This window comes from Pseudonaja textilis, chromosome 11, assembly GCF_049901715.1.
Source record: "Pseudonaja textilis isolate UNSWEBS1 chromosome 11, rPseTex1.2, whole genome shotgun sequence".
NCBI classification, from domain to species: Eukaryota; Metazoa; Chordata; class Lepidosauria; order Squamata; family Elapidae; genus Pseudonaja; species Pseudonaja textilis.
In genome coordinates this window covers 5440262-5453386 of record NC_142000.1, presented here as the reverse complement: position 1 = coordinate 5453386, position 13125 = coordinate 5440262, and the positions used below count along the sequence as shown (strand labels likewise).

General features: G+C 41.8%; 1 protein-coding gene across 1 annotated transcript in view; it reads right to left on the bottom strand.

Annotated features, from left to right (window-relative positions):
- Positions 1 to 266: 266 nt before the first annotated feature.
- The window catches only part of GNAO1 (G protein subunit alpha o1), a 195041-nt gene continuing 182182 nt past the window's right edge, over positions 267 to 13125 (bottom strand). The window contains exons 7-8 of the mRNA XM_087940499.1: positions 7780 to 7933; positions 267 to 3785 (exon numbers count right to left, since the gene is read on the bottom strand). Coding sequence (XP_087796625.1) covers positions 3598 to 3785; positions 7780 to 7933 — 342 coding nt within the window. The 3' untranslated portion in view covers positions 267 to 3597. The remainder of the gene's footprint in view (positions 3786 to 7779; positions 7934 to 13125) is intronic.

The window sequence follows — 13125 nt, the reverse complement described above, 5'->3', positions numbered from 1 at the left end:
GCATCTCAAGTACAAATATCTTTTCTCTAAATCCTATGGAGTCAAGTGTCTTTCCTTCCTAGGCAGTAAATGTGGCCAGTCTGACACCAACCCCTCTGCCCAAGCTGATCTTCTGTTTAATTTGGTCTGTTTAATGAGAGATTAAGGAAAGGTAAGAGGACTGTCAGACTGGCCCCAATGGGACATGTCTTCACACTTGTGTCTTCTATGAAATAAAACCACAACTAAACAATAATCAGAAGGTGAAAGAGGAAGACTCTCGGTGGTACAGACAAACATTCTCTTTATTAAGCTACACATGAATTTTTCCATTAGTTAGAGAAAGAAATTGGCAGTGTCTAATAGATCACAGAAACCTCACCAATTGGTAATAGAAAGGCTTAGAAAGATCTGGCATTTTTTTTAGAGATGTGTATAGGTTTTGTGTGTGTGTGTGTGTGTGTGTGTGTATGTGTGTTTAGTTTTCTTTTGCATTTTCCCCCCCCAGATTTTAATTGAAAAAGGGTGCAATTGGCTTTTTCCAGCAAAGGTACTGCTTACGGGTGAAATGTGAAGACTTCCGACTGCTTAATCAGAGTAGAAATGACAAAATGTTGGTCATGAAAATGGTGGCTTTTAAAATAATAGAAACACTACATTTGATTTTGTTTTTCATATTTTTTTTCATTTTTTGTTGCTTTTTATGTGTGTTTTTAATTTTTATATCATTTTTTCCTAGTTTTTTGTCTTTTTTTGTTTGTTTTTGCAGCACAAACAACAGAGAGAGAGGGGGGGAGAGAGAGAGAGAGAGAGAAAGAGAGAAAGAGAAAACAAGGAATACCAGCACAAAACATAAGGATTGGAAAACCAAGAAGGGAATGAAATGCAAAATGAAGAAATGGATTCACGGGGAGCATGGAAACTTTAAAATATAAAATGAAATCAAATTCCGAGAGCAGAATTAAAAAAGAAAGAAAGAAATGCTCCCAACTCAATTAACCCATTTTCCAAAAATAAAAGACTGAAAATGGATGTATGGTACACAAAGTGGCCTTCAAAGAAGAACAAACATTAAAACAAGATCACAGGGAGTAATTTCGGCCCCTTGGACCAGTGACAGCTGTGCTTTTGTAGAAATGAAATACAAAACCAGAGAGTGAACAAGACAAGCAGAACAACCATTATTAAAACCCTTCTTCCCCACCCACCCCAAATAAAATGTACCCCATTTTGTTGGCCGGTCCTAAAGTGATGGTTGCGCCCGAAAGAGTTTTGGGAGGACTTTCATGGAGGATCAAGGGGAAGGAGGGAGTTGCAATGACTATGATTATGAAAATAAACCTGGATATTTCCCATTGGTGTTCCTGGCCGTTTTGGTGCATCTAAACTTATCTCTTATCAGCTTCAAACCTAAGGTGTGGGGAATGACTTGGTCATAGTGCCTCCCTTTCTCCATGTCCTGTGGACAAAAAACAGCACCTGTTATGATAGGGAGGAAGGATTGGGAGGCAAGACCAAATTTCCCCTAATTTCTGGGTCATTTGCTCTACTGCCTATTACGAGGTGGGCAACTCTGGTGCTCCTTTGGCTAATTCCCAAACATTCACCAAAGCAAAACAAGGTTTCCCCTTTTTCACCATCAAGGTTCCGATGGGGCCATCACAACCATCTTGGAAGCCTTCCTTAGCATTGGTTCACCCCATTGGCGTGTTTGTGTGTGTGTGTGTATGTGTGTGTGTGTGTGTTTGTTTGTTTGTGTGGGGAGAGGGAGTGAGCAAAAGATGGCATGTAGGTATATGTGTAGATAGGCATATGTGGATATGGAAGTGTGGTTGGGTGTTGCTTGCATGTGTCAGCTGGAAGGACTTGAGCAATCCTTCTGTTCTTCCCCAGCACTTATGTTGAGCAAATATTTTTGATTATTATTCTCATCTTCTCTTTTGGAGTTGGCTTGTTCGCCTCCCAAACATCAAAAGAGTCAGGCAAAGACTCCCTTTCATGGCGTCTCATAAAACTAGCCATGATTCTAACACAGCAGACAATGCAAAAAAAACCAAAACAAAACCCCAAACATGCTTGTGTCAGCCTGATGCTGGAGTTTGGGAGCAGAAAGTCTACTCTAGAAAGGTCAGAAGATGGCTTAGGCCTGAACACAAATGCTGGTGTTGCATGCATGGATGGAGGTACCCCAAAGAAGCACTAAAAGGAACCGTTCTCCTAGTCACAGCCAAATAATAAATGTTATTGGTTCTAGGTTGGTTCTAGGTGCTCCTACCCACCTAGCAGTTTGAAAGCATGCAAATGCGAGTAGATAAATAGGCAACCTTTCAGTGGGAAGATAACAGCGCTCCGTGATGTCATGCTGGCCTCATGACCGTGGGAATATCTTTAGACAATGCTGGCACCCGTGGCCAAGAAATGGTGATGAGCACCATTGCCCTAGAGTCAGACATGACCAGACAGGGAAAACTTTCTTTTTAATAAACGTTGTACTAACTTGGTGGTGCATTGCTCCTTGGTAAGAATTTGGCCTTGTCGTTGACATCCAAGGCTGAATGTCCTCCCCTCACTTGATGGGGCCAATGTGGCAGGTCCAACTTTCAAACCACGGATGGAATTTTTTTTTTCCCTTTCTTGGTCTCCCTTGTGGATGGGAAGGGGAAACAGAAAAGACCAAACATATCAACTTTAGCTTGGGGACAAAAAAAAGGAAAGGATTTCTAGCAAGCTAAGAGTGGGGTGAGGTTGCTGTATAGTGTGGTCTCTTTGTGGAGGGACGAAGGGGAAATCTGTGTTTCGTGCACATTTTTTCTTTCAATTTTCCCTTCGCCTTCCTTTGCTTTTAACCTTTCCAAAGCTGATTGGACCAACGAACTGGGAACTCTTGGTGGTAATGTACCTTGAAGAAACTTTTCCATACATAAAGGTATCTTTAAAAATCCTTTAGAGCTAAGGGGAGAGGAAAAAAAGCCTTTCCTTAAAGCACCCTACGCATAAATGCCTTTAAAAAAAATAACATTGCTACTTTTTATTGTTATTTATTCTTTTGTTAAAAGAAAATGGTTTCCTTTTTAAACTTGCAGGAGGATACATTCTTAAAGATGCGGCTAGACGCTTTAGAAAAATTAACTGTTTTGATCACTCGGTTATTCTTATTAATTATTTTCCTCTATATTTCCTGAAGGAAGGGAAGAAAAACAAAAGGAGGCTGAATTATCTGCTGTCGAGTTACTTAAACAGGAAAGAAGAACTATGTTCTTGAGATAGGGATAAGGGAATCCTTTGAGGCAAACTTGAAATTAAGAAGTGCATCTCTGTATGCGTCTGTCTGTGTAATCACGATGCCTTTTCGGTTACCGACTCTCATGGTTCATTTTTTAGTCTCTTTGTGTGTGTGTGTGGTGTGTGTGTGTGTGTGGTGTGTGTGTGTGTGTTTGTACGTGTGTGTGTGTGTGTGTGTGTGTGAGACTCGCACTTTGTTTTGCCTTTTTTTTTCTTCAAATATTTTATTATATATTATTTATTTATTTTTTTTCCTCTCGCTGCGATTGTTTCCAAATATGCTGCTTGCTATACAGGATGGGAGGAAGGGAGAAAAGGGGAGGAAGAGGGGAGGGGTCAGTATAAGCCGCAGCCTCGAAGATTGTTGGCAATGATGATGTCGGTGACGGCATCAAATACGACCTGGATGTTGCCTGTGTCTGTTGCACAGGTCATGTGACAATAAATCTCCTTGTTCGGCGAACGGTTTTTGCTTTCAAATTGTGCTTGGATATAGGCTGCTGCATCTTCGTACGTGTTGGGTCCTGCGGAGAAGGGAGAATTCGTTTCAGTTGGTTGTTAGGAGGCGTGGTTGGACTTCGACGGCCAACTTTGGTGTAGTGGGGCTAGAAGCCAGGCGCTCCTGAGTTCTAGTCCTGCCTTAGCTAGCTGGGCCAGCCATTCTCTCTCATCCCTAGGAAGAAGGGGCTAGCAGGTGGCTCCTGTGCCCAAATCTATTTGAAGAAGACTAACCCATGTTTGAGAGCCAGGTGTGGCGGTCAAGGCATTAGACTAGATGCCAGGAGATTAAGAGGGGAGAGAGGGAGGGAGAGGGAGGGAGAGGGAGCGGGAGAGAAAGGGAGGGAGAGGGTGGGAGGGATAGAGGGAGGGAGGGGGAGAGTGGGAGGGGGAGGGGAGAGAGAGGGGAAGGGGAAGAGGAGGGGCAGAGGGAGGGAGAGAGGGAGAGAGAGAGAGGAAGGGGGAGAGAGAGAGAAGGAGGGAGGGAGAGGAAGAAGGAGGGAGAGGGAGGGGATGAGGGGGAGGGAGAGAGGGAGGGAGGAGGAGAGGGAGAGAGAGGGAGGGAGAGAGGAGGGGACAGAGACCTTGTCTAATGATGGGTTCTGGAGAACTTGGTCAACTGTGTTTTAAAAGCAGCCAATACGTTAATGCAGCTTGGCAGTTTCAGTTATATTGATCGACAATGACATTGGATACAGCTAGTATGGAGAAACTGGATTATAAGTAGTCCTTGACTTCTGACCACAACTGAGCCCAACATTTCTGTCGCTAAGTGGGACAGTTGCTAAGGGAGTTTTGCCCCATATTGCAACCTTTCTTGCCACCGTTGTTAAGTGAATCACTGCAGTTACTAAGTTAGTAACATGGTTGTTAAGTGAATCTGGCTTCTCCACTGACCTTGCTTGTCAGAAGGTCACAAAAGGGGATCCCGTGACCCCAAGATACTGCCACTGTGATAAGTGGGAACCAGTTGCCAAGGGGTCAAATTTTGAGCATATAATCACGGGGATACAGAAAATAATAAGAATAGAATAGAATAAGAAAGAATAGAATAGAATAGAATAGAATAGAATAGAATAGAATAGAATAGAGTAAAGTAGGGTAGGATAGAACAGAAAATAATAAGAATAGAATAAGAAATAAGAGAAGAGAATAAGAAAGAATAGAATAAGAAAGAATAGAATAAGAAAGAATAGAATAGAATAAGAAAGATTAGAATAAGAAAGAATAGAATAAGAAAGAACAGAATAGAATAGAATAGAACAGAGTAGAGTAAAGGAGAGTAGGATAGAACAGAAAATAATAACAATAGAATAAGAAATAAGAGAAGAGAATAAGAAAGAATAGAATAGAATAGAACAGAACAGAGTAGACTAAAGTAGGGTAGGGTAGAACAGAAAATAATAAGGATAGGATAGGATAGGATAGGATAGAAGAGCAGAGAAGAGAAGAGAAGAGGAATAGAATAACAGAGTTGGAAGGTGTGAAAAGCAGTCATAAGTCACTTTTTTCAGTGCTGTAACTTCAAACAGTGACTGAACGAATGGTTGTAAGTCAAGGGCTACCCGTACTTTAAGTTGTATACAAAACACATTGTTATATCCATGGGCTCTTCCAGGGAACACAAGAATGCTTCCGTTTCCTTCCCAGGTGGGATCCTCTGGCCATTTTAGTGGCTATCCAGTCATTTTCTGAAAGTAATCTTGTGATTCTTTGATATGATCTGACCCCAAATTGGATAGTCCTCAAAACCAGCAAACCGTCTCTGGATTGACCAGATTGGTCTGCTGCAGAAGAAAAAATGGAGCTTTCTAGCATTCCCAGGCCGCAAGTGAGTGTTGTACACCCTAATAACGTTCACATGTTATTTCAGAAATAAACATGAAGTGACATGTTCATCAGGATAGGTTCTTGTTCTAGGACAGGTTGTGCAAACAGGTTTATTTTTTGCACAGATTCTCTGTAATATAAGGAACATCCACCCTCTACACACACACACACACACACACACACACACACACCAACCATGCATTCCCTGAACAGGCCTCTGGGACGTGGATTCCATTCAAGTCAAAATGTGGAGCCAACTGCATTCAATTCATTGAAGTGAAGCCATGATGTCATTTGCCCCATTGAAATGCCTGGTGTCACTCACTCTGACAGCCCCCCTTGGAACAACTACAACCCTGAAAGGGGCTTTTAGCTGTGGGGGGAGGCTGTGGCAACTCAACCCAAAGCGAAGCGACATGGCAACTTGTGTGTTGTTCTCCAGAAGACCAGGGTTTTGTTGCTTCACAAAGTTTAATTAAAGGCATCTTTGGTTTGTAGCATCACTCAAGCATTCTCCCATTGCATCTTTGCAGAGTTCCCAACTCCAGTGTGTTAACACAAGACTGGAATCCTTTTTTCCTCATATCCTGAAAATGTCTTAATTGCACCGGGTAATGGTGCTGTTTCTTGGTGATTATGACAGTGGAGGGAAGACATTTTAACCAACCAGAACTCAATTCTGGTGTATTTGGGTGCAAAGAAGATAATGCCCTCAAAAAGCCAATCTTGATCTTTTAAAAAGATTATATCCATGCCTAAACTCATGTTTTGAATTTCACTTGAGAACATAAAGAAAGATCCTTCAAGATTTGGCTATCCCTGTGACCTGTGGCTATTTTAAATTATATTTTAAAATTCTGGAGCCTTGTCCAGTTTAATAAGACAATGCCCATATTAGAACAAGTTAGTATTCCACAGAACCACTGGAATATATGATACAAATGGTTGTACAAAAAGGAAGTAAAGATGTCTAGTGTAACTGATTAAACAAACAAGGGAAAATGGAAATAAGGATAAATGTATGTATAGCTATGTATATATGTAAAGTAATATAATTAAATAAATATTGTATTATAATTGTAACAATAAGTAAGGATCTAGAAACCCTGTTCTAAGGCTAAGATAAGGCCCTGTTACTCTTCATTCATCCTTCTGAATCAAAACATGGAATTATTGAATGGAATCAAAGTAGATGCCTTCAGAATGATTAAAAGAAAACACTTTGGTTGCCATTCAGAGACTGATTTTGCACTTATGCAAACAGGCTATTTCTGACTGGAGCCCAAAGAAAGCTGGCTGACTCAATTTTTTTTGTTTAAAAAAACCCACCAAACCGTACAGTTGAACTAGATTGATTCAACTTCAATTTTTCACATCCACGGTGGTGCAATGGTTAGAGTGCAGTACTGCAAGCCACTTCTGCTGACTGCTGGCTGCCTGCAATTTGGCAGTTCAGGCCTCACCAGGCTCAAGGTTGACTCAGCCTTCCGTCCTTCCGAGGTGGGTAAAACGAGGACCCCAAATTTCTGAGGGCCAGAAGCTGACTCTGTAACCAGCTTAGAAAGGGCTGTAAAGCACTGTAAAGCGGTATATAAGTCTAAGCGCTATTGCTATTCAAAAGGGATGAAGGTTGTGTTGCACAATTTTAGAAGACCACAAGAAATGTCTTGAGAGCAGGGCTGAATTAAGAGCAATAGCAAGAGCACTTAAGACTTATATACCACTTCATAGTGCTTTATAGCACTCTCTGAATAGTTAATGCCAGCATACTACTCTCAAGAATCTGGGCCCTCCTTTTACTGACCTCAGAAGGATGGAAGACTGAGTCAACCTTGAGCTCATCAGGAATGAACTGACAACAGTCGGCAGAATTAACAATACTACGTTTTAACCACTGCATCACCATCGTGCAAGAGGCCAGGATCTTCATGTTCTCTACTGTTTCAAGAGACTCTGATTGATCTGTGAGTCCAATGTTCCTAGGTGTCTAGTACAAGTCACAATGATGTCCTTTGTTATGTCATTGGTGTGATGACATCCCAGTGCCTGACTTGTCAGTCCCCCTCCCACGGGGATGCTTGGATTGTTTAGCCCTTGCAATCTAGAGGTCTATTTTTCAGCCTCACTAACTTAAAGTTGTCCAGGTTGAAAAAGAACCCATCTAAGAATCCTACACGGAGCCCTCCTTACCTGTGTATTCAGGGAAGCAGATGGTCAGAGGCGATTTTTTGATCTTCTCACCAAACAGGTCTTTCTTGTTGAGGAAGAGAATGATGGAGGTATCAATGAAGAATTTGTTGTTACAGATGGAATCGAAGAGCATTAAAGACTCGTGCATGCGGTTCTACATTGGAAAGAAGGAAGGAGATGGCAGAAGAGGAGAAAAAAAGAGGAATTGGAGAGAGAGAGAGAGAGAGAGAGAGAGAGAGAGAGAGAAACTAAGTTAAGCTTAAAAGAACAATTGCCAAGCCAGCAGTGAAAACAAAAGTTAGAGAATCCTGCTGGATGAATTATCATTTAGGCTGAAGAAGAAGTAAGAAAATTGGAGGTTAATTTCATTTCCACGAAGGACCTGGGTTTTGTCCCCATCTTCATGCTGGTGTCTCTTTTTTATATCACCTTGAGCACGCAATACAAAATTTTAAAAAAAGCACGAGGTCATGGCCACTTTTTGAAAGTCCCAATGCTTTCTTCCTAGTTTTCTTTCTCTTTTAAGCCATCCAGAAAATTCACCTCACATGATAGAGTTATTGAGAATAAGGAAGATGCTACACCTAGTTGAGGAACTGAAAAAAGTCAGAAGTCACTGCTTTCTTATCATTTTTATCTTCTCTTACACCTTTCTTTCTTTCTTTCTTTTTCTTCCTTCCGAAGTGGTACCTATTTATCTACTTGCATTTGCAGGTTTTCAAACTGCTAGGTTGGCAGGAACTGAGGGGAGGATGGGAGGTCACCCCATCGCATAGCACTTGGATCTCAAACCTGGCTGTTGGTTTTCCAGCTGACAAGCACAGCATCTGAACTGCGAGCCATCACAACGCTCTGTCTTTGTAGAGGAAAATCCAATAAAGTGTCTTGGACACTAGAAAAGAGCTGGCATTTTATTAAGATTTGGTAACTAATAAATACATGACAGCCAATAAATTATTACAATAAGAATCAAAAGAACTCTCTGATTGGACTGAGGCACATTCACACATCATACAAAATGATCATTAATACCGTTGCGGCCGATCAAACATGCAAACATGGAAAAAAAATCATAATAAAAAGATTCTGCATCTAATTTGCAAACATAAAGGAGAGGTTCAGCAAACTCTTGTCTCCTTCAAAACTCTTATCTCTGTAAAGCATTTTAAGCAGCCAGCAGGGAAAAAGGAAGAAAAAAGAGGCATGTTAGGGGAAAAAAAAGGAAATATCAAGAAGACTGGATAATATAGTACAGGGTTGCATGGGACTCTCCAGATTGGCTCCAGACTCATTATTACTTTTTTTTTTTATTGAGACAGAAAGGAAAAATCATTAAATACATGTAGAGGTAAAGATACCTTTGTGTTGAACTCAACTCCCTGGAAAGTCATGGACATGTCCATGCACTTTCCTTGGCAGTCATATATTTTATTTATTTATCTAATGATGCTCATAACACGCTCCATTTCCAGGGAACTCTGGGCAGTAGAGGATAACAACCATCATAACACACATACTTTTGCCATTGATTTCTACCTGCATCCTTTTTACTTCCTTGTAGCCCTGAGATTCTCTGAATGTCCCCCATCAAAAGCCCAACTGGCCCAATCCCATTGAGCTTCAGAGCTCAGAAAAAGTTGGTCAGATGCTCCCACCTGCTGAGACGCCTAGTGATAAGCCTGATAAAACAATTTCCAGGTTATATCTGTACATCTCTGATCCAACAATTTGGGATGGCCAACGTTGGAACCCAATTGACTTATTCAATACTGGTGTTGTGGCCTATTGGTCACTGACCCCTCCAGCAGCCAAATAAGAGGAGGAGGAGGTGATATGGGAGTCAGAGTTAGCATCAGGGCAACCTGGGAGCTCAGAGGGGGAAGAGGAATGGAGCTGTCAAAAAGAGAGACAGAGGTGGAGTCTGGGCCACCAGTCAGCCCTCAGATGGAAAGTCAACAGCTCCCAGGCTGATGAGAAAGAGGAGGAACAGCTGGGTCCAGTACCTGACACACAGATGCAGAGAAGTCAGAGGAGAGGAGAACAATAGAAATCTATGAGCCAGACCTTGGGACGGAAGATCCGCCACTGCTAGCGAGGCCCCATCCTAGCTCTGGGGATAAAAGGCAGGGGGTAGAGATGAATAGATGTGGCAGACAACTATGCATCTTCTGGCTGGCCAGACTTGTTAGACTACGAGAGAAACTTTGCTGGGGCTGCCGGCATTCCTAACAAAGGAACCTTTTGAGTTCACATCAGGGGGTTTGTCGTGTTTGGGAAGCTGGGTCAGAACAGTTGGCAAAATGCCGCCAAAAACCAGGAACGAGATTTTTCTGCCGTTTTGAAGTGGAAAACAGAATAGAATTGTAACATAGGGGTTCTGCTAGTTCAAATGTTTTTCAATAAAATGACAAAAAGCAGTGTTGGGCCAATGCAACTTGGTGCATGCAGAAAAGGGTTGGAGGAGGTTGTGCTATGGCAGCATGATGCTGCTCGTGCCATGTGCCCCCCTTGGTTTTCCTGCCACTATAGCATAACCCCAAAGTAGGTTTAATGCAGTAAAATATCAAAGCTCCCCGGACTGTTCCAAATTAGGAAATGCAAAGGATTACAGTCCCCAACGCCCCCGATCTGGGCACTGGCACCAGTCTGTGGCATGCCAGAAATTGGCCCTTTATTGGGCCTTGCAAACAAGCTGTGGGATGCAGGCAGCATGGCCACAGCTTGCTGGGTAGCATGGCCACCACAGCCCCTCTGGACCACAGAAAAACCACTCTCCACGGAACAGGTCCCTGATGCTCAAAAGATTGGGAGCCACTGGATTACAGGGTTGTTTAAAGAAGGAAAAAAACCCACAAATCACAACTTCCTCGTTTCACACACCACACAAACCTATAAACTAAGGTTTATGGACCACATGGGTGGAATCTAGACTAAAAGGAAAGAAGTTACATTACAACTTACTGTGATGGGTTAAGGCAGCCTTTCTATATAGTATCACTCATATCTTTGTGCCGAAGAAAAATTGAAAACAGATCCCTAAGGTACGAAGAGGCCCCAAATCAGTTGTTTTACATCACACACACACACACACACACACACGCACACACACATCACTTTACAAGGGGCTACAACATGTTATGCAGACACAGAGAGTAAGATCTCTCTTGAAATGTCCAAAAAGTTTTGCAAAACATCTTCCCATTTTGACCATCGTTATTAAATAGGATTGCTGGATACGTTATCCACCATGAGCATCGTATTACCTAGAAAGCTTTTAACCATTAACACAAAATGTCTTATAGCCAGCCCTTCTCTGCAGTGCAGAGATAATAAAAACCCAGCAATTTACGGCTTTGAGGCTCTGTTTGGTGTCATAGGTATTTGTTACAAGCCACCGTGTTACCACGATGACACGCGGCACGATGACATCATCCTACCGACAATGTCAGTAGGCAATTCACATCAGTTGAGTCAAGTTGTTTGTGCTGATGATGTCACACAGCACAAACGTCCTTTGCACCATGAACAATTCTCTGCTTATGATCTTCAAACACCATCAGAGTGAATAAGACCTTTGGGGGCACTGAAGGCAATATAAGATGTTCACATTATCAGTCACTGCAACACTGCAGCTCACCTTGCCATGATAGCGATCAAAACCTCACAACCTCACCTAAATCCACATTTTAAAGATCACACCACACCTAACCGTCCGAATTCAAAATTGTTTGGCTGCAGAAGTCAAACAGGTATTCTTAAGGGTATAAATGTTGCATTTCCACAATAGCTGTTTCACATTCTTTATGGCCAACACGTTTGTGCATATTCACAAAGTTAAATCCAGGAAAAGCATTTTCCTTCATTATATTTTGGCATGGATTTCAGTACAGGTAGTCCTTGGCTTACGGACCACAACTAAGCCCAAATTTCTGTTGCCAAGTCAGACATTTGTTAAGTGAATTTTGCCCTATTTTGCGATCTTTCTGGTCACGGGATCTGGCTTCTCCCTTCATGTTGCTTGCCAGAAGTTCGCAAAAGGGGAACACGTGACCCCAGGAGTGGGAGGAGGGCTGCAAGTTTCTGACCCTTCACATTGTGGGCAGAGTTTGGGGAAAAAAATCTAGAAATAGTGACTTAGGTAACCACGAGTATAATAAGATTTTTCAGAAATGAGAACATTTCTGCATCCTGCATTTTCCACCTGTAGCAAATAGAATATCCATTAGGCAGGCCGGCCACACAGATAATTGGGTATGCTATACAAAATGAAACAATAGCCATAATGTAGATGCATCATTGGAAGTTTGGACACACCAGATTGGGGACAGAAAAACAAAAATCTAACTATGTGGTTGCCAAGAATCAAAACCAACTTAACAAGCAAACAACTAATCCTCCATCAGTCAGCAACCTCTTCAGGTTGTGGCGTTTATACATTGCAACATTGACCTTTCTTCTCACTGCATTACTGGAAAGCAGAATTATAGCAGACTTAATGCATGCAATATACACGCTTCTCATATGAATAATCATGGCTTAATTCACATTTGCAGAAGGCACTCGCGCTGAAGAAGCCAACTATTTCTTTGTGAGTCTGACTCCTTGGAAGAAGCCCTTTGTCACCCAGTACTGATTTACTGATAAATAGAGTAGGACTATCTTGCTCGCTTGCAAAAGTTAAAGGAAAAGAAATAACACAGTGTGTCATGTTTGTTGTGGCTACTCATCCCTGCAGAGGACAATTATGCAAGGATGAACTAAGAATATTGCTAGGTTTAGCAGGAGCATGTCTCTATTTGCAGGTTAATTACCCTCTCTCTTTTTGTGGCAAAAGAGACAATGTTCTGTTGAGTTGCTCTGAGATTAAGACAATAATGCAGCTCCCTCCAGGGTCATGGGGAATTCCACCTGTTCTAGAACATGCCCTGCTACAGGAGGCTATATTAAGATTTGAAAAGCCAGAGATAAAAAAATGCTTTAAGATTGGGAAACACTGCTGAAATTAATATGCAAGTCTTGAATTTGGGATTTCCACCAAGGCATCTGCATTGATTTAAGATTCTCAGCCAATGTGACTGGGCAAGATAAGTAGAATTTTACTACTTTTTAGTTCCTCAAAGGGATTAACTTGAAACTGAGTATGTGCAAATATCTAAGGATGGAAAGAGCCTGTGTTGTAGCAATCTAGTGCATTTTCTCAGTGATAGTTAGATAGCTCTGCAAGAATTATGCAGACAGGTTAGGTGCCCTCCCAAAATGCCAAGATTGAACCTTCCCAAATTCCCAAGCAGAACGGTCAACCATCACATCATTTTAATACATTTGGAAGGTACCAAATCTGTGTTT